General features: G+C 39.8%; 1 protein-coding gene across 1 annotated transcript in view; it reads left to right on the top strand.

Moving 5' to 3' along the window:
- The window catches only part of cacna1c (calcium channel, voltage-dependent, L type, alpha 1C subunit), a 207622-nt gene that overhangs the window by 41173 nt on the left and 144234 nt on the right, over positions 1–22215 (top strand). Inside the window, exon 2 of the mRNA XM_030720526.1 lies at positions 12893–13322. Within this exon, the coding sequence (XP_030576386.1) occupies positions 12893–13322 (430 nt within the window). The remainder of the gene's footprint in view (positions 1–12892; positions 13323–22215) is intronic.

Genomic DNA, 22215 nt, shown 5'->3' with positions numbered 1-22215 from the left:
ACTATGAGAGCACATTCATTAACATTTTATTGCTTGTAGGCACGTCAATTAATCACAGACGTGCATAGCTGCAAACTCACATTCATTTTTTTTTTTTTTTTTGGTCTAAACATGACAGCATTCGGCACAGAGACACATGTTCACCTTTGCTTCCAAACACACACACACGCACGCACGCACACAGACACACACACACACACAGACATTACCACATATATACTTCACTTAATGGCTCCCTTGTGTGTTGTACCTTAGACTACAATTTCTCTCTGGGTTGCCATATCACACACAGACATATACACTCGTGTAATGTCTCTGCACAAACTGCGAGGACACTTATTGACTTAACAGTAAAACGGCGTCTTCTCGGCTCCTCTCTATTTTCTCCATGAAGGTTTTATTGAAGGAATCTTAATAGTAGTTAATTGTAGCTTCATTTATAGTTTCGGGGCAATTTGTATTTGTGGCAGAGTTCCTCATAATGGCAACTGCTCTTGTTAATGACTTTTAGTCGCGGTACAGAGTTATTAACCATGTCACAGTGAGATCATGATTTGCAGTGCAGTGCAGTATATTCTTCCTTTATCTTTTATCCTCAAGGTATTTCACAATTTAGACTCCTTATGTGCACTTTCAGTTATTAATTCCTCTTCTTTTCTTGAATTAACTGAGAGCTTTTGGATAATGTGACACTTTTCATTCAGTCTGATGTTCATGACCCTATTCTCATATCCAATTCTGTTTTAAATCTTCTAAAGGACTGCATACAAATAAATAAATTAGCCTGTTTTTGCTTCTTGTTCCTTCGTTGTCTGGTTATACAGTCTTTTTAATCACCTAGATTAAAGTGGCAGCATCAGACAAGTCTTATCATAATTGAGTTTTAATCAACAATAAAAATGTATTGGAGAATACAATCGTCGACTTTGCATTTTTAGATTTGCAGATTGAGTTGGAAAATAGGTACCAAAAAGAAGCATTTCAACAGGTGTAAACACAGGTACACAGTATCAGTTAGAATACAGAAACACAGACAAAACAGACAGGAGATTATACTTTTAAGGTTGAACAGTTGTAGTTGAGATATAGAAACGGCAGCTCTATGTCATGAAATAGTCACAAGGAGAAGTATTCAGTTTGCAACTGAATGGGGTCAAGTTGTTCATGAGGTAACCAGGGGGTAACCAGTTACAGTGATGTTTACGAAGGCCATAAGCAATGTTTGGGTGTTTCCAGTATTAAAATTCTTATGTCTAATGTAACGTAAAGACTACTGTCTAAACTTACATCTTACGTTTTGTTTGTGAAAAGCTTAAATAATATGGATTTGTCAAGAACTGCTTTTTAACAAGGTTAAAGTTAAACAATTGACAGTGTTTTTAAGTGTAGATTTTCCCAGTGGAGTCTGTTATAGTTCAAGAGTCAGCAGTCTGAGGGAACCTGCTGGAGGGACTTTCACCTCATAATCAGCTGAAACCAACTCAGTGAAATCAAACACAGTGTATATGCATATCTGTGTAATACTGGTAAAACAAAAACAAGTGGTATTCAGATCTAAATGAAAGATTATAAACAAGCTGAGTGCGAAGCTGTGAAATGCGAATTTGTTGTTACTATTAGATGAACTCAAAATATTGATTTTTACTTTTTTTTTTTTTGGCCTAGTTAACAAAAAGGAAGGTTTCCCACAGGAGGCAGCTGACAGGAAAGAAACCCAGCTTTGTTCAAACTAATTGTACTGGGATTTTTCTCCGCACAGCATTGTATTATGAGTCCTTTACTCTCTCAGCACCTGAAGACTCTCTTTTAAAAGAAGTTTAAAAAAAAAATTATGTAAAAGACTGAAAGCCCTTTGTTTAATTTTTGGTTACACTTGCACAGAAAGTGGCGTTGAAATTTGTAACTGCTTATTATCAATGCTCCGCTTCGCATTAACACATCTACACACAAGTCCTCCTCGCAGCAGCTGCAGAGTGCATCCACAGTCTGGATGCTGTGGCTCCTGGAGCCAATGAGAGTTACAGTCCTCGCAAGTTTTTTGTAGTCTTCGATTTTGGCATTTGGTTATTCTTTACAGTCCATTTTAACCTCTTGTTGAACTCGAAGCGACAAACTCTGTTTAAAGAGAAAGGTACATGCTCACAAGATGACTTCAGGAAACGAGTGGCTGAGCAGGCAAGTGATGGCCTGGTTTTCTGCCAAAATGGCAACGTGAACAGCCAAAGCAGACATCCATCAGTATTTGAAATCTGGCTGGTGATATTTTGAAAGAATCAATACAGATTCAACAATGCAGCAATCAAACCAGGAATAAACAAATTAAAAGTTGAAATATGGTTTGTCTAAAGGTTACCTCTTTGATGTCTTGTGGGCCAATCGCGGCCTGTAAGCATGAAAACGCATGAGGCCGACTGGACAATATTTGCACGTGTCAACATGGCCATGATAAAATTGTTCAGCTGTAGTATTTCCATCCATTGTGGTCTTGAGTTTTGTGTATTAATAAAGGCCATCTTGGGATTGATGATTTATGCCACACACTTGTTCCTAGAGTAATAGGAGCTAAATAAATGTATGAATTATGAAATGTCAAAAGTCCAATGAATCCCTAATACAGATGCGGAAGGTGCAGAGCTGCTGCAGTGTATATGCAGTGTGATTGTATTCCTCTTTTGCAGTGTGCTCATCCTCTAGTAGGTGGTTGTTGAAATTCTTTCAGTTTATTCTAACCTGTGTATAAACACTATGTGTCACCTACAGTGGCTTGATTCTGCACTGTACAGGCAAGGCTCAGCTGGTTTTTGCATAAAATGACCTTGCCAAGGTCAGGATTTCCATTCAGTGGGATTATAAAAACGTATGCAGTTATTTTAACAGAAAGGCCTTTAAGATGAACACCAGCCTGAATGGCATAAGCTGTGCAATGCAGGAGCCCACTGTGGCCTTTACAAAAGTAAAGGGCAGATGTGAAGTGGGAGGTGAGCCAGACAAAAAGACAAAAACAGAATAGAAAGAAAAGGGTTGAACAGGAGTTGTGGAGGAGAGCAGATAAGGTGGAACCTGCCACTAATAAATACTGCATGTTTAAACGTGTTCATATCTCAAAAATGCATTCGTTAGCGATGTTATTGTGTAAAATTTGAGTGCTGATATTTTAGCTTTTGACCTTTCTGTCCTCAAAATTTCTGCTGCAGGAGGGTGGAAAGCAGAGTGCAGAAAATAAACTCTATATTGTTTAAGTCAGCAAATATGTCCATTAAATGTTAATATGTAGATTGCCAAAGCAGGGAGCTTGATGGAGATCAGAAACTTTAGATGTAAGGAGCACACGTGTGTGCGCGCGCACACACACACACACACACACACACACAGGTAGAAAAAAACTGTTCGTATCTGGGTTACTCTGGCTGCACATCTCTCCACTGCAGATGAATATTAATAAGGAGTTATTAATATCTGCTGCCTGCGCTGTGTGCATGAATATGCGTGTATGTGAGGTCGGCATGGCGAGGCAGTGCGAACGAGCCTTCCTCCTCTTGCCTCTCCTCCTCTTCTACACGTCACTTTCTCCTCTATTTTCCTCCTCCTCATGTTCCCGCTTCTGTTTCCTTTAAGTTCTTTTAGTTCTCTACATCCTTTCTATTGGCTTCGCTCACGTTCCCCAACCCCTGCATTTGTCCTTTGTGTCTATCACAGCTCCATATGTTTCAGGGAGGGGTGCTAAAGTGGTTGCTGGCACTGGTAGTGCCATAAATCAAAGTAGAGTGACACCATTTTCAGCTGTTTGTCAGCTATGAAGATACACTTCTTCTGTTTGAAATGTATCATTCCCCAGTCATTCTGCGGTGGTTTTTACTGTACATCACTTAGAGGACTCACTGACTACTTGACACCTACAGTGGTAGATGTTGGCTATTTGCATGCTGAGTTCAAAGATTTAACGTGTGTCTGTTCACTGTTACATCTTGTATGCGTAAAGAATAGGCAATATCTCGATGCTAATTACCTGCCAGCCAATCAAAAGCAGGGATACACTTACTAACATCCTACTTTCAGCTCCTTCCTCAACAGAGCAGTTAGCTCATCGTATTTGAGTTAACAGATTTTTGCCCTCCCTGGCACAATCCCCAGTGGATTTGCGTCTCCTCCCAGAATAAAACCAGGTAGCTTTCTCTTGTTAGGCAAACCACTACGCCATGGAGCCACTGGATGCACTCACTAATCAGTATTTAAAAAAATCAGTTGCACTCATCAGCTGTGAAAAAGAAACACAATGTCTTTGAAATTACTTCACAAAAGCTGCATAAAAATGACAAACTGTATAATGGGGGTGAATAGAGAGGCTAGTAGTTCAAGCTGAGCTTGTTGCTTCTCTCCAGTCTCCAGTTTAAGCTCATGGGGTGCTTCCTGTAGAGTGCTGTGAATTTTCTTTATCACTCATTCAGATATGGAATAAGCATACTTTCCAAAGTGTTCAGGGCACAGGTAGAACATGGACAGGTAGAAGAAGAACAAGGCATGACATTTCATCAAATTAGTAACCTTAACTGAAGTGCTGTTGTTGCCTGAACATGCAGGATTCACAAAACCTTAAAACAACTACTTCATATCCCTGTATCATTCACACTGACCTGAAAAAAAAAAAAAAGTAGGTTTGAAGTGACAGCACTGTAAAAACAGTTACTTTGCTACTTGTCTTGTCTTGTGTTGGACAGAACTAAACAGTGAATACATGAAATCTGGGATTACAGAAGGAAGAACAGCAATATGATACGAGACCTTTGCTGCAATCAAACCAGAAACTTTGCAGTTATGTTGCTCGCACTGGAACCCTTTGGCTACTGAGTCCAGCGGTTCTGAAAGTCTGTTGCACTAGTTTGAAGAAAGTATTTTGAAAGTCGTATTTAGGTTCAAAACCCTAGTTTGATCTTGATTAATGCACTGCTTTGGTTTAAGTGCTTTCACTGGGCAAGAAAAATCATTACAGAGAAATTCGCATTTCACCGTGTCATGAAAAAATAAGACCTTGCTGGCTTTGGCTCAGATTTTTCAACCAGCCAACCAAGGGGCTGATTTGACTCCCAAAGTATTAAACAGCTTAAAATCAACCTCTTATCTTTAGCTTAAAGTTAACCCTCTGAGAATTCAAAATAATGCATCATTCTTACAACAACTCTCACTTGAAAAGGGATAAATAGCAATTAGCTCCATTTACAGTCCCAGTGAGCTTCATATATTAATTTCCTGAAGGCTACAGCATTTATGTAAATAAACTACCATTGATCAGACTGTTGTGACATACTGGAAATTAACTGCACACTTGTACTACTTTATATTTGTATCAGAGCTCTATTTTTTTACCCTGTACTTCAAAGACCTTTGTGACCTCCTGGGAATACAGAGACAACAACCAATCATTGCCTTAGAATCATGATTGACAGAACGAGGGCTGAGACCATGCAGTTATATACAAAAAAGTCCAGATGGATGATGTACTGTTGTATAGAGAGCTTGAGTGCATAATTCATACACCATTTGCCTTGTCTTGTGTGGAGTATACACATACATACACTTTTCACTTTCATCACCAGGTAGCTTGTTTCAGTTTAATGAAGAAATCCATTTACAACAGGATTTTATTTATTTATTTATTTTTTTTACAGCTAATGCTCACTCCAGTGAAAAGCTGTTACAAGAAAAAAAATGTTTTGAGCAACACAAATATATTCATTTGCTGTTCGATTGGCATTATTTATAACCAAAAAAATGTCAATATGCCTTGCTGTTACCTATTTGTGTTGACACTGCAAAATGAGACAAACTACCTCAGCTGTAAGAGCCAGAAGTGTGTTTGCTCTGCTTGGTTGTGTTCAGACCAGTAAGGAGTATCTTACCATCAATGTACAGTAAATGAGCGGGAATTCCTCCTGACAATAGGCTGCCCTTCTGCCCATTAACAGTAGATTTTCTGTGCAGTGTGGCAAATTTTCAGTTTGTTTGGTTGTCGCAAGCATGTGATTTCCACTTCATGTATTTTCCTTGTAAATTACATGCATGTCCTGCTTGTACTGTGCGTGTGTATGTGGGCACACACAGTGTATGCTGTTTGTCTGTTGGGGGAGGGTCATAGATTAAGAAAAGCAGGTGTACATGTGTCTTATTTTTCAAGGGGAGCAGGTGTGGATGTGTGTGCAGCAGGTGTGTGTGCATGTGTGTGTGTGTGTGTTTTCGTGTGCCTTGCTCACTCGGCCAGATAATGGGCACATATGGACAGTGTGAGAGAGAGACAAATGAGAGACACACATATGCACACACACACATGGAGTGAGAGATACAGAAACCTTTTAGTTTTGCTTTAGGATTTGTGGCTATACTCTTTGCATGTATGTGTGAGTGTAAGTGTTAGTGAGTGGATGACACATAAATTGGATAAAAATAGTATTAGGCTTACAACTGGTATTTACGATGACAGTGATAATGAGGTTTAAGCATGATGGGATGTCATTCAAGATCTGAAAAGCACAGAAGAAGTTACAATCTTTACAAATGAAATAAAGCACGAGTTGATAAAGCTCGGTTGTTTGTGCCGTCTTTTGTTTAATGTCTAAATGTGAGCCCAAAGGTGATTATTAAAGACAGTGAGGAAGCAGCGGTGTTGTGGATCAGATTAGTTATGGGCTAACCTCTCTTTTCAGCTAAGGAGATGGGTGAGAGCAGGACTGAAAGAATAATTGTCAGCTATTTGGAAATGACAGAGAGGGAAGTGATGGGAGAAAGAGTGAGAAACAGCAAGGCAAGAGAGATAGAGAAAAATGGAGAGGCGAGGAAGGGGTGGGGGGCAGATTAATGGCGGAAGGAGCAAGGGTGCACGACTGAAAATCAACTTGTCTGCTGCTGGAGAGTCAATGGAGGGAGTGACAGCTGTATAGATTAGGGAGAAAAGAGGGAGCGAGAAGAAGGAGAGGGTGAGAAGGTGCAGTGTAGAGAAGGAGAAAGAAGTAGAGATGTAAAGATAGAGGGCAGGCTTTTAAGAGAGTATTTGGCAATGTAAGGAAGACAAGGAGGAAAATAGAGTAGGAATTGGAAGTCTAGTAGAAAAAGCAGATAATCTTTTCATAAGAAATGGAAAAATAGCTACTTTTTGCCAGATAAGTATCTTTTCTACTGTTTGTGAGTGCCCACTTGTGTGCACTCCAGATCAATTAGTGTGTGATCAGGTGTCATCATCAGTTAATTGAGTGATAATTGCATCTTTACTGTCCATTCAAGCAGATCCGTGTTGGAAGCAGATGGAGGGAGAGTGTGAAAATGAGAGAAAGAATCAAGGAAATGAGAGAGAAAAAAGGCCACACAGAGGAGAAGCCTTGAGAATGTTTTTGGGTGGGATAATCTGATTGGTCCGCGTCTTTGTTTGTTATCTGCTTGAGCCAATAATACTTTGTAAGCTCTCCACTAATGCAGTTATTGCCACTGTAATTAGCAAAGGAACTGTACTTCACTGGTAACCAAAATGAGATCAAACGATTTGGAGAATAGTGCCTGTGCGCAAGTGTAGAGTAGCAATGACATTTTGAGGCAGAGTGCAGTGATGGTATCTTTCTCCAGTCTTTATCGTTAAGTAGATAACAGCTACACTGACTTGAGTTTGTATCACAGCTCATTACAGTCTGTAGTTCAGGTCACACAAGTTCAGCTCAGTTAGGTTCACTTCAAGTTTATTAAGAGTGAATGGTGACTGTTTTAACAGCACACAGCTGGATGTATAAAGTCACTGTGCTTCCTATTCCGCCCTGTTTTATGCCTGGATGATCATGTTTAAATGTGGCACTGTTTATTTTTCACTGGCTTGAGCTTGTACCCATTTAATTCTCGTACATCTCACTTTTAGGTTATTATTATTATACACCACTAGAGAAGAGACCCCTTGGGGTGTCCTGTGTTGTCTGCCACTGCGACGTTGGCAGCAGATCCTTTGGGCCCTCTGGGTTTCAGGGTTTGGCCTCTGTGGACAGTGTTTGCTGCAGATGCTCACAGATTGGGATCTGGGGAGTTTGAAAAGCACAAAAAAAAGACCCCGAGGCACTGACGAGGCTCCCAAACAGTTCCTGGTCAGTTTTTGCGGTGTGGCTCTGATGGGGGAGGTTGCTGCTGTTGGGGAGTGCCATTGCTATGAGAGGCAGGTGTGCTTAGTCTTGCAGCAATGTTTAGGTGGGTTGCATTAATCAGAGTAACATGAGCGCGTACACCAAAGAACATTGCATGTTAACTTGATGGTCAGTGTTATTCAACTGTCATCACATACATATAATAATGCATATTGACTGGATAAAGTACCACATATTTAAATACCTATAGTTATTAGCAGACCATGTGTTTTTCCCACTATGACAAGTTAGCCTGTAGTAAATGGAACCACACTATAAAACTAGTGGTGTATAGATATAGAGACCTGGAGAACCTTATGTCTGTGAATCTACTGAAATAACAATGATAATACCACGGTTAAAGTGAATCAGTGGATTAAATCCTCACAGTAGTGGTCAGGAGCCCTTTACCCCAGTTTTTTATTTTCCTTCCGATTTCATTCATGCATTTGTTTTCCCCTACTTTAGTCTTTCAGCATCTTCTTCCATTCACCCAGCTCTGCCTCCCTCCCTCCTGCTTTAAACCCCCTTCATCCTCCACCCTTTCTTCCTCCTTTCCCTCCTCCTTTGCTTCTCCTCCCTCTCCCCTTCTCTAGAATCATATTTCCGTGGAATGCTGTATTTCCATTAGAGCTGCTAATGGAATTATAATCGGTCACATAAGCATGTGCGACACACACACAAACACATGACTGTGCGTGTGCATGTGACAGAACAGACACACAGGAGAGACACGCGGTCAGACAGATTAGCATTATTAAAGTTTTACTCTTGTCTAATCCTCTCACACTTGCTCATACAGCGCGCATACACATACTTACGAACACACATTCTCTCAGTGGGGTACACCCTGTGAGAGGGGCCGACTATGCGAGATAAACTGATCACACAGCAGTACAATATGCTGAAAGTGATTATGTGCGAGTGTGTGTGTGTGTGTGTCTGTGAGAGATAGAGAGCAAAGGAGAAATGGGGATGTGCAACAACAGTCAGGAAGCAGATATTAATTGTTGATGGTGGAGAGGAAAAGGAAGATATGCTCCAGTATAAAGAAGCATCTGAGACAGAGGCAGAGCCAAAATGTTTCATGTTTGCATGTTTAGTAAAAGTTTACTATGCTGCTTTCACGAAAAATCATCAAACAGCTAAATTCACTTCATAATGACTTTATAAAAAAAAAAAAAATGAGGAGAGCGCGGTTACAGCCAAGTAATGAGATGAAAGATATGCTTGAAAATTGAAACCACAGTGGTCATAAGACACAGCTGCATCTGATACCAAGTGACTTCACTGCTGGTAAATGTAAAGAGCACCTTCTTGGGCCTGACTGCTCTATTCAAAAGCACACTACTCTTAAATATTTGCAGATATATCTTGTGCTGTTGTTTAGTCAGTGCATTTGTTTTAAGATCAGACCTACCTTTAGGGCACTGCAGTTTTATTTTCACTGTAATAAAAGCAATAAAGTTTATTTATATAGCACTTATCCAAACAAATATTACAGCAGGCTTGCCATAAAAAAAGAAAACTTAAACAAATTACACGAATAAAGCCAGCAAACCACATTATTAATAGAACAAATCGTAGATCATAGACAATGTTAGTTGCTAGCTACAGTACCAGTCAAAAGTTTGGACACGCTCACTCATTTTGAGCTTCCCGTGTTCTTTCTTCTTGATGTTGCCATCACTTGGTATCGCAGCATCTATCACTCTGGCTTCCTTCCTCTGTTTGTCCATGTCTGGATGTTTAGCCTTCACCAGTTTGTCCGTCTGCATCTGGAAATCAGGATCTTAGCTCTGTCATTCTCTACCACCAGTGGGGGTGTATCCCATTTTGACCTCGGGACTTCCAGGTCATGCTCGGCACAGATGTTCCTGTATACTATGCCAGCCACTTGGTTATGGTGTTTCATGGTGGCCATAACTGCCCTAAATTAACAGTATTGGTAATAATAACCAAAATTATTTTTTACGTTTCTGTGCTTACTCTACCAGTATGTGTATGCCCTTTAATCAAAATGATATTTTTAATGATAAAATATAATTACTGTTGTTATCCATGAATTTTCAAATTTTCTGTTTTGAAAAAAACCCCCAGAAAAAATAGTAACCACCTTAAAAACAATAGTTTTAGTGGTTGAATTTTATGCTTGATTAATTTCTAATTTCAGAGACGTTCCGAGTGCCATCTCATCATTTCTCTTGTATTTCTCCTGTGAATGTTGGCTTATTGTCACATGACTCGGTTTATTTTGTAACACTTGCACTTTTCTCACTACAATAAGTCGAATTCTGTAACAAGTCCTGCTGTTCTCATTTATGAGCATATGTACTTACCTAATATTTAAATTTAAGGCCTAACAAAGTTATCATCTGAAGCATATTTATATAACTCTTTGAAGCTCTCTGGATCTAAAAGGTACTATTTAAATTCATGAGCACTGTCGTACTCCTATTTTTATGGGAGTATGTGAGACCGGTAGCTGATACATTAGAAGATTCAGTGTTTGTTGTGGCTTAAGAGTCGCTGTTAGAGGCATGGTGCATGGATTAACAAGAGAGGGAAAGAAAAGTAGGGAACTAATTATACTGATTAAGTAATTAGCAAGTTTAGTAATGCATTTTTAATATATTTTTAGTAAGGAACAATTGATTACATTTTACATTGCTAAAAAACCATATGATAATTTCCAGCACCATTCTAAGTTATTCGTGACGAGTCAAATTCTGTGGCTGATGTTATAGTCACATTAGGAAAAACAGTGATTGTGACCATGTGCAATAAACTTACAATCTTGTTGCCTTTGAAATGGTTGCTTTGAAGATGGTGACCTGGTCTGTGACCACTTGCAGACAGCTGCTGTCTTCAAAGTGAGTTTTGTCATCAAGACAGTGATAAGATGCTATTAGTCTGCTATCAGTTTGCGATTGACAGACTGATTCAGATTGATTGCAACATGCTGCCAATCAGTTTGCATTTATAAAGTAGATGGCAATTATTTTCAAACCTTTGCCAATCTTTCTGAGAGTGATTGCAGTCAGTCCAAGTCAGACTCAACCTCTGGGCAACCAGCTGATCACTGCAACTACTTGCATTCAATCGCTGAATGAAAAAAATAAATAAATCAGTGCAATCACCAGGCAACCACTCATTTTTCCTAGTCACAAGGTTGTTGCTGTCCTACTTTTACTCTAGTGTGACTGATATAGAAAGCAGCACTTGCAGATGATAAGGGGATATATGTATGGGCACTCTGTGCATGTATTATAGGCACTATAGTTCTCAGGATCTGATGTACTGTTCCCTCGGGCCATCGCCCAGTCAGCATATGTAGAACCTTGTAGCAGTGAAGTGAGAGGAACAGGATTCCAGCAGACATTGTGAATGCCCTATAATTGTAGGATAAATCTACTTCTCTCCTCCTCCTCTCTCTGAACCCACTCACATTTTCCTCTTTCTCCGTCTTTCTGTCTCCTTATCTGTAACAGCACAGGATGGATTCACTTTGCAGGGGTTCTTTGAGTTTTGTATTCTTTCTCTTGTAAAAGATTTGCACTTTATGAGATTTACAAATATGACATTGGTAAATCTACCAATATTATGATAGTATAATGTTTTTATTTCCATTGTGCATTAGTTATGCCCAAAGGATCAATTGATCTACTGTATGACACTGCAACATCCAGATACTGATATATAATCCAGTTTGTAATTATGTACATGGTATAAACATGAACAAAATCATTTTTATTCAAGCAATTTCAAAATTTTAAAATTTATTTTTAATCATTAAACACAGTAGTAGTTCTGACTACTTGTTTCACAAACGTACCCTTGTCTCTGCAAAGCACTGTTGCTCTTCTCCATCTGTGGAAAAATTCCATGGGCGCTTGCATGATTGGCTTTTGTGTGAATAATATTGTTAACATATAATTTCAGCATGTAATCTATATGCATGGTGGGAACATTTGTTCAGATGTCAGAGGGAAGGAGGGCTGAGAGGATATTATAACGGTCTTTAATCTGGCTAAGCATACAGTATGGTTAATCCGCTGTCTTAGTTTTACAGAGCCTTATTCCCACGATTTGTTTGGGTAAAACTATGTAATCTCACAGAGATTATTGTAATTCTGTCTCTAATTTCTTTCTAACATTATTTTTTATCTTTTATTCTACTACAAGCATTTGTTGGTTTCAGTCTTGTTTTTCTCAGACCTGAACACATTCTGCATTTTCCTCGTCATGGAATCAGTGTGTAGCAGTCTTTCAAACTGGGGGCCCTGCCATTATAAGCATGTTAGTTCTCTACAGCTGCACTAAAAGAACTGTTTCCCTCTCAGTACCCCCTTAAGTAGAGATTTTTAAACTCTTGATTGCAGGGCTCCAGTTTCACACAAGCAGCACTAAGTGCCACCAAGTCTTTCAGAGTTCAAGTGCTAAATTTGATGATGAAGACAGAAAGACTAGATGAGATGACATGCAGCATTGCTTAGACCATAGACTTTTGGTTGAGGTTAGCTCTGTTGGACTTGATGACTAACAGAAATATAAAGCACAGAGCACAATAACTGATAAGTTTATGGTTCAAACGGCCTCTTCAAAATAATCTAACAAACCATCAAACTGACAAAGTGTCAGGTTTAAGAAATCATGTGTGATGTTGTGAAGCAGATCACTTCTATAAGTAATCTATGAGCTTATGTGGCTAACTTCCAGTCTCCTCTCTCTTTTCTCTCTTTTTCCAGGCTCCGACTACTCTCCCCCTCCCCCTCTTCCTCGACCTGCTCCACCTGGTCTGACCAATGAGCACAGTGGCGGCACTAGCCATGGCGACCGTGGTGGAGGAGGAGGTGGGGTCAACCACGGAGTGGGTGTGGTTGGCCTGGCTCCGGAGCACATCCCCACACAAGGGGCAGCCCTGAGCTGGCAGGCGGCAATTGATGCGGCACGGCAGGCGAAGATGATGGGTGCCGCATCGGGTGGAGGGGCAGGGCTTGGGTCAGGAGGGCGTGGACCCATCTCTACGGCCAGCTCCACGCAGAGGAAGAGACAGCACTACACCGCTAAACCCAAGAAACAAACCACAGCGACAGCCACAAGGCCGCCACGGGCCCTACTCTGCCTCACACTCAAGAATCCCATCCGCAGGGCTTGCATTAGCATCGTAGAGTGGAAGTATCCTTTAACAAACCATGGGCAGAGGATTTCTTTAATACTATAACAACCATATATGCAAACCATAGACTTTTGAAAGATTGATGTAGCCACTGTGACCTCACCCACTGGTTAGTAAAGTCCCATTGTGAAGCCTCAAGCTGAGCTTTATTGCTGTTGGCATTTTGGAGTTTTAAAACTGCACATAGTGAGCAAGGGGTGACTCTGAGAAACTGAGCTATAATGCAGGCTCCCAGTGAAGCATATCCTGCTTTATATTTTATTTTGGACACGAATGGGAAACTAGCAATATGAGCCCATAAATTCATGAACAAAGTGTTTACTGAGGTCATACAGTAAGGGAACCAAGTGCTGTTTTTCCCACAGACTTCTATATACTGAAAGATTCACCCCCTGCTGGCCACTTGAAATAATACAGGTATAAGGCACTTCTGCATTGGCGCCACTTCTCAGGCATAGAAGCTACAGCCATCTTTTATATACAGTCTTTGCTGCAGCTATATTTCATCCTGTATTTTTGACAAATTGGATGGACATGATGCATGGAGAGATGCAGATAGAAGAGGGTGTAGAAAAGCAAGATGACAAGAAGGTAGTCTTTTAACCCCAAGAGATAGGTCTTTAATGGGCCGTTGTAATATCAGCTGCAGGCTGTTCCTGCCACTATTTTTTTTTTATCCTGTATTAATTTACATTATGTCAAATAGATTCCATTCCAGTATGCTTAATTAGCAGTTCATAATGTACAGATGGATTTACATATAGCTATCACAGGATTACTTTGATACTGAAGAAAAGATAAATTTGTGATGCTAAAGTGTCCTTTTCTGTTTTTTCTAAGTGGATTTATGTATGTCTTTTGGGCCTTTTTGTCCTATTCAATGTCCATTACCATCCTGTAATTTTAACTTTAAAATTTCCTTCCAGGACAATGAGTAAAAATTTCCATGGTCCACAGAGAATATTTCATCCCCTGCCTCCCCCCCATAATGATAATCCCATCCGTATGGGGCTTTAATCAATCTCTCCCTGTCCTCTAGCTCTCAATAAGTGTGATTTTCCCTCTCCAGTCAGTCGTCTTTATCCCTTCGCCCCTTCCTCTGTCTGCCCTTCTCCCTCTCCCTCTTTCTTTTTCTACTCTTCTCTTTCATCTTACATTCTTTTTTCTGTTTTCTCACAGGAGGATAAAACAAATTGTCTCATTTTCATCCCTCCTTCACACCTCTCCCCTTGCTATTTCAAAGTGTGTTCATCCTCTGTCCCCCAGGTCCATCATTCCTCTATTCATTATTTGCTCCCTCCATCCTCCACCTAGGAGTCTCACGCAACATTTAATATCCATCCCTCCCTCTGTCCACCCAAATCCCTAATTCCTACTGTTCCTTTCAACCCTTCTTCTCCTCTTTTTTAATTCTATTTTTAAGTTCCTGAAAATAATGACTTGGTTCTCCCTCAGGGTGAGAAAGAGAGGGGGAACGGGAGAGAGAGACAGAAATGGCATGTGTCACACTCAAAGTAATCAATAATAGGTGCATGTCCACATAAGCCTCGACTCAGCAAGAGCACAATTGTACACGGTTCTGAGAGGAACAGAAGGAGAGGAAGAGGAGGGGTCAGGGAAATGAGAAAGGAAGGGATGTGGGCAGGACATTGATGTCGACAGGAGAGATAATGGAGCTGAGTAACGGAGAAGGGATGCGGGAGTGAGGGATTGAGGGGAGGATGGGAAGGGTAAACAAGAAAATAATGAGTGGAGTGGAGGGAAGGAGGTAGAGGTGTGAATGGAGAATAGAGGGATCATGAGGGAAGAGAGTAAGGAAGGCAGAGAGAGCACACTGCTGAGAAAATAGATGAGCTAGAAGTGTGTGTTTTAATGCATGTTCTTGAGTGGGCTGCATTAACGAATTATCAAATCATAATAAATCAGTGTTCAGAATACTATAAGCTCTAATGGATGTATCAAGGAAAAAACATGTTCTGCTATAACTGCACTGCACAAAGGACCTCACATATTCACACTATAAGCTAATCCTTAAATGCACATACCACAATAACACCAAATATTGTTTTGAGTGTTTTTATTGAGTTAAAAAAAAGTCCTCATTATGCTTAAAATAAATTTGGTTATATGTGATTTTAACTGGTAATGTGATAAACTGAAAAGATTTCTTCAATTACCGGGGTCAGACTACTTGCCAGAACTGCATGATCAGATTGTGCACGACTGCTGATGGTTTTATCTTTCATAGTATCTCATAATGAACAAGAAACATTGCTGAATCTGGGATGCCTTATGATATCCAGACAGAAAGATTAGTATGTTACACTAGATGCTTTTGTGGTATCCACAATGGGTCCCTTGCTTGTGTTATATGGGCACAGAGCACTTTGCCACCTGTTGAGAACTGTGCTTTGTACAACTATGCACGTGGCAAAAAAAAAGAGGGAGGATATTCCAGCTTTAGCTAGGTGGAATTACAAGGCACACCCCTTTGGTTGCCATCATCTGTTTATTCTTGTCCTGGAATTTGCTAGCTAGAGCCTCCTTTCCAACTGTGACACAAATGTTGTGAACGCCAGGAAACAGGAATAATCATGGAGCAACATCGCGTCTGTCAAGTCTGCCAGCCATCAAAAAGCAAGTCTTATGACTGTAATCCCCTAACGTGATACAGTGGCCATTGTTATAGTCTGAGGTGACATTACAGCAGGAGTAATCTAATGTATATTTATCAAAGAGATGCAAAGAAAAAATTGTTTATGTTTTGCTTAGTTTAATGTGAAAATCAAAGTCCTTGAATGAGCGTTTCCATTTTCATGGTTTCCATCCATCATGCAACTTGCTCATTTGACATGAATTCATGAAAGTGGAATCAGACCTATTTTATAGAGTCTGTTTGGTGTTTATCAAAACAGTAAATGTGAACAGTCTTCCTGATGGTCGCCTCGTGTAGTTCTAATTATGTGTCGTTATCATGTCAGTAGCCTACCAACTGTCTAGCTGTGCAGAAGCTGAAAAATAAAAGTGAAAAGCGTGAATAAACCCCGAGGGTTGCTGGAACAGTCTCACCCAGTGACTGATGAGCATTCAGATCATTACCCACAATTCCTAGAATCATTAATTTAAACTGCTCTAAAGCGTGGGAAGGAAGAGAGCAATGGAGAGGTGACAGAACGAAGATGGACATTAAGATGTGCTCTTAAAGAAAATTGCAGCTAAAAAGGCATGGCCTTTGAGTCACGACGTAACATGGAAAAAACACAATTAACACCATTAAGATCAACTCTTTGTTTATCTGCTTTTCCATTTAACCTCCCTGCTATGGGATGTCCTTCATAACTGCAGGGTGGGCATGCAGTTGAACATTAGCATGCGGTTGACTGTGCGCACTCTGTTGTATGTTTTGTTTATATTTTTGAGGCTTTATGCGTGCATGTCCTGTGTTCTGTGAGTACCTCTGTCTCTGGAGATAGAGAGATCCGAAATCCTCCTCTTTTCCTCCTCTGTTACCATGACAACAGCTGCTGCTCTCAACAGGTCAATGGGGCCTGTCTAAGCTCACACAAGCACACACTCAGATTAGAGAACACACAGCAACACTCTTGAAGAACACACACGCACTTGAACACAAATGATAAAGGACTAAAACACAGACACACAGTACTCTTGTGGGCTGTGCAATTATAGCATGAAAGCATTACCTGCACACTGCAAGGTCAGCGAGAGAGACATCGACCTAACTACCATGTTCTCTATATGAAATCACACTAAGTAGTAGTTTTCAGAAGGTGTTATTTAGTGCATTTACAAACACATGCAGAGACACACACAATTCCCGATTAAACGCTAATACATTTCACTGGGTCACATGAGGGGCTGCACTGCTTGTATGCATGTTGAAACTCAATCAGGAAACCAGATATCGGGAAATCAGCGTAAAGCATAACAGTGCTGAGCTTGCTTTCCTTGATAATATCAGTATATTCCACGTTCCTTATTAGGCTTTGTCAAGATAAGCCATTATCAGAGTTATTGTGAACTGTATGTGGTGTTTATGTAAACTAACTGTATAGAGAGAAACGGGAAATAACAGCTTCCAGGTGTGTACTTGGACACAGTCCCAGAGTGAAATTTTGTCCTAAGTAAAACCATTAGCCCATCAGAATGCTGAATATATATATATTAGGGGTGGGACTTTAACGCGTTAATTTCGATTAATTAATTACGGGGAAATTAACGCGTTAAAAATTTTAACGCATTTTAATCGCACTTTGCACCGTGGAACGTTTCTCAGTGCACGAGTTCCCGGCATACAGATTATATCGACGCACAATGTCCAAATTAGGGGCCGCATCCTGCGAAGGACCCGGCCCACGTCTTTCGTAGCCCACGAAGACCGCAAAGGCCGGAAGTGAGCGGCTAGCCTTCATATCAGCGTCACCTGCCATCACCTCTGCGCAGCTCATGTCGGCTAGCAACCGTGAGTGTGAAGCACAGCTGTGTAAAAGCAGCTGGTTAAACGGAGAACGAACTTTTTCTCCTTTTTGTGGTTTAATTTTAAGTCTTTAATTCAAAATAAGCTGTTAAAACAAGCATAACACATTTCAACATCAAGGAATACAGCTGAGAGAATGATTAATTTCCAACTATAACAAGTGAGACATTAATGTTGAATAAAACTATCCAGTTATGATGCTTAACTTTAGTTTCAGGAGTTTGCTTATCACAGGAGCACTTCCACCTTTCATCGGTCTGTGTAGTAGACTGGTGGGAAAATAAACAAAATTTTGAAGTTTAAGCTTATGTATATTGATTTATTAATCAACTAAACTTAAATTAACATTTATCATGTCAAATATTGAAATGCGATTAAAATGCGATTAATTTCGATTAATTAATTACAAAGCTTGTAATTAATTCGATTAATTTTTTTAATCGAGTCCCACCCCTAATATATATATATATATATATATATATATATATATATATATATATATATATATATATATATATATATATATATATATATATATTTAATGGTCTCTGAAATTTCATAGTGCCTCAGAGGGCAGCACCAAGGTAAATACTACATCATATCAGCTGTAAAAACCTCTCAGCTGCCTGGATGTTGATTTCAATTTTATTTATTGTTGTTCATTTTAGAACTGTCAGTTAGCTTGGAGCAAAAATACTAACTCATTCCCAGTGATATTTCTTCTCTACTATGCTCTTAAAGATGCATATTGCTATTGTTGTTATGCTAATTAATGTACGTTATGAATAGTCTTGGTTCAGACCTCCAGAATTTCCTCCAAGTGTTGTTTTGCTCTCAACAGCACAGCAGACAGTAGATTTATTATCATGTTGATGGAAGCAGACCTCAAGGGTTTTTTAAATTATGGGTCAGGAATGCAGAATGAGTCACAGGCCTATTTTTCAGTGGGTCCCCACATGTCTGAAGTGAGTTTAATGAGCCCTTGGTAGAAGGGTGAGTGATTAACTTTGATGCATTTTGGTCCCAAGCTGAATGAGCTGAATGATCTTGTGGCCGATGATGTTCAAGAGTCAATTCTTAATCCAAACATAAACAAAACATTTGCTTCGTCATATTAATCTGAAGATTTTTTTCTCCGTCTTGCTCTTTTGTGTCTTTATAGAGCTTTTCTTTAGTTAAGGCTCTAATATGAATAGGAGGTCTTTTTCTAGTGAGACCACACACAGCAGGTTTATCAATAGCATAGGTAGTATGATTGCTAAAGTTGTTGGGATGATTTTTAGTTCTGTGAATTTCATAATGTATTTGTCAAGACTCCCCCATTTCTTAACTGACATCTAAACCACACTTATAAAGACTAAATGTGTAACTATAAGGCTGTAAATCTGCAGGCCTTGGTGTGGGGTTGGGGTTGAAACATTAAATACAATTGTGGTCAGAAGTCTACATTCACTCATCGTGGACATGAACGTCACAGTAGTTTGGGGCTTTTAATGATTTCTTCTGTTCTTGGCAGAATTAGCAGAGTTCATTTTAATTGGTTGTTTTTCCTGGACCTGGCTTTTAAGCATAGTTCATAAATTTTCAATATGGTTGAGGTCAGGGTTTTGGGAAGGCCAGAAGTGTAATGTTAGCCCACTTTATCCATTCCAAAACAAATTCTGATGTGTGTTTGGGATCATTGTCCTGTTGGAACACCCAACTATGTCTAAGTTTCCACCATGTAGCTGTTGATTTGAGGTGAAGTTGAAGAATTTGGAGGTAGTCTTCCATCATTATTCTATCCAATTTGTGCAGTGAACCAGTACCACTAGCAGCAAAACAGCCCCAGAGCATGATGCTACCACCACCATGCTTGACAACTGGTAGTGTTCTTAGGTTTGAAAGCCTCACCTTTACTTCTCCAAACATACCTTTTGTCACTGTGGCCACATAGCTCTATCTTTGTCTTGTTTGACCATAAAACCAGAAGGTATTTCGCTTGGCCATGTGGGCGGCTGCAAATTTCAGTCAAGCTTGAAGGTCTTGATTTTGGAGCAGGAGCTTCTGTCTTGCTTTGCATCCTCTCAGTTCCTGGCAAAATAAAACTTGCTACACTGTGGACAGTGACACTGATGTTCCATCAGTTTCCAGTTCATGGCAGGGTTGCTCCTGAACATCCTAACCAATTTCCTCTCACCTGAGGGTGACAGTTTGGGTCATTTTCCATACTTTGGCAGACTTTGGTGACACATCTGAATAACTTGTACTTACATACAGTTGTTTGAACTGATTATCTTGGAATCTACAGTTTTCCTTCTTAGATCTTCACTGAGTTTCTTGGACTTTCACATTGATCTGAATATTTTTTTAATCTAATGAGTGCTGTCAAACAAATCCTTTTTATGCTGGCAAAGAGAAACTACCAGTTGTAGTCAATGAAAATCAAGAACGAAAACTTAATAGGCCATGGCCTTGTCAAGTTAAAAGACATTTTAGAACTTTTACCACCACTTATTAAAAGATTTAAGTGAGTTTATGTATATATTTGAGTCTGTATGTAAGCTTTTGACCCTGTGTAGATTAGGAAGAATCCAACATAAATTCAAACTTGTGCACTCAATTCTTGTTTTTAAAACTTATTAAAGATGTATGCTGCACAGTCATTCCACCCTGGAAAAAGAACAGTTCAAAGAAATCACTAAAAGCCCAAAATTACCAGAACATTCAGGCCGATTCTGACTGTATATAGATTTCTGATCACAACTATTTATTAGGTAGGTGATAGTGCTGGGTTGGACTCCCTTTAAGTTGCAGAACTGCCTTAATTCTACATGGCATAAATTCTGCAAGGTCCTGGAAACATTCCTCCGAGATTTTGGTCCATATTGACATGATAGCATCACACAGGTACTGCTGATTTGTTGGCTGTACATCAATCTCCCTTTCCACCACATCCCAAATCTGTTCTATTTGTCTGAGATCTGATGATTGTGGAGATCAGTCAGTTCAATGAGTACAGTGAATTCACTGCCATGTTCAAGAAACCTGTTTGAGATGATTTGAGCTTTGTGGCATGGTATATTATCCTGCTGGGAACGGCTATCAGAAGATGAGTGCACTGTGGTCATAAAAGGATGACCATGGTCAGCAACAATATTCAGGTAGGCGGTGGCATTTAAAAGATGCCCAATTTGTACTAAGTGTGCTAAGAAAATATCCTCCACACCATTACACCACCAGCAGCCTGAACCTCTGACACAGGGCAAATCCATGCTTTAATGTTGTTTACTTCAAATTCTTATCCTACCATCTGAAACTTGCAGCCGAAACACTCATCGGACAAGACAACATGTTTCCAATTTTCCAATTTTGGTGAGCCCATGTGACTGTAGCCTCAGTTTCCTGTTCTTAGCTGAGATGAGTGGCATCCAGTGGCATCAAGATTTAACATGTTGTGCATTCAAAGATCCTCTTCTAGTTGTAACAAATGGCTATTTGAGTTACTATTGCTTTCCTATTAGCTTGAAGCAGTCTGGCCATTCTCTGATCTCTAGCATGAACAAGACATTTCTCTTTGGGACTATTGTCTGTAAATCCTAGAGCTGGTTGTATGGAAAAATCCCTGCAGATGACCAATTTCTGAAATAGCCCATCTAGCATAAAACAACCATGTGAGTCACTTTAATCACCTTTCTTCTGATGCTCGATTTGAACTTCAGCAGGCTGCCTTTACCACGTCTACATGCCTAAATGCACTGAGTGGCTGTCATATGATTAGCTGATTGGATATTTGTGAGCAATTGATATACATAATAAAGGGGCTGGTGAGTGTACATTGCATGGCACTGTGAAATTCCACCTGCAGCCTCTCCAAAATTTTAGATTCATACAAGTATAGTAATCCATTATTGTGGACATCTCGCAGTGTTTTACTTTTGTCATTTCGTTCTGAAATTATTATTGTTTGGCCATTTCAATCTGCATTTTATTCTTATTTTCCATATGGTGTAGACAGCCATATGTCTTCTCAAAAATAAATCAGTGATTTTCATTTACCAGTTGTTACAGAAATGCCAGACTGCCATTTCCAAGTCCAGCAGTCAGAATCAGTGCAGTTAATAATTAAACCCCATTCTCTCGGTGGGGTGGGGGTGCTTTCATTGTATGATGCAATATGTTAGTGTCAGCTAATATGTATGACTTTGCTCTTGGTTTGTCTTCAGGATTTGAGGTTTTGACAGCCCAAGTCATTGTTTACATTATACTTTGAGGCCTGGAGTCTAGACTAATTTGATATGCAGCTCAGAACTCGGGAAGACAGGAAGGGAACAAAGTAAGAAAGGAAGGTAAGAATAGAAGAGGAGGGAGGGCAAGAAGAAGGTGGAGGGAGGTGACGGCAGTGGCAGTTTGTAATT

This window comes from Archocentrus centrarchus, chromosome 23 (genome assembly GCF_007364275.1).
Source record: "Archocentrus centrarchus isolate MPI-CPG fArcCen1 chromosome 23, fArcCen1, whole genome shotgun sequence".
NCBI classification, from domain to species: Eukaryota; Metazoa; Chordata; class Actinopteri; order Cichliformes; family Cichlidae; genus Archocentrus; species Archocentrus centrarchus.
The sequence above is the reverse complement of the archived record's forward strand: the minus strand, read 5'-3'. Positions and strand labels throughout refer to the sequence as shown.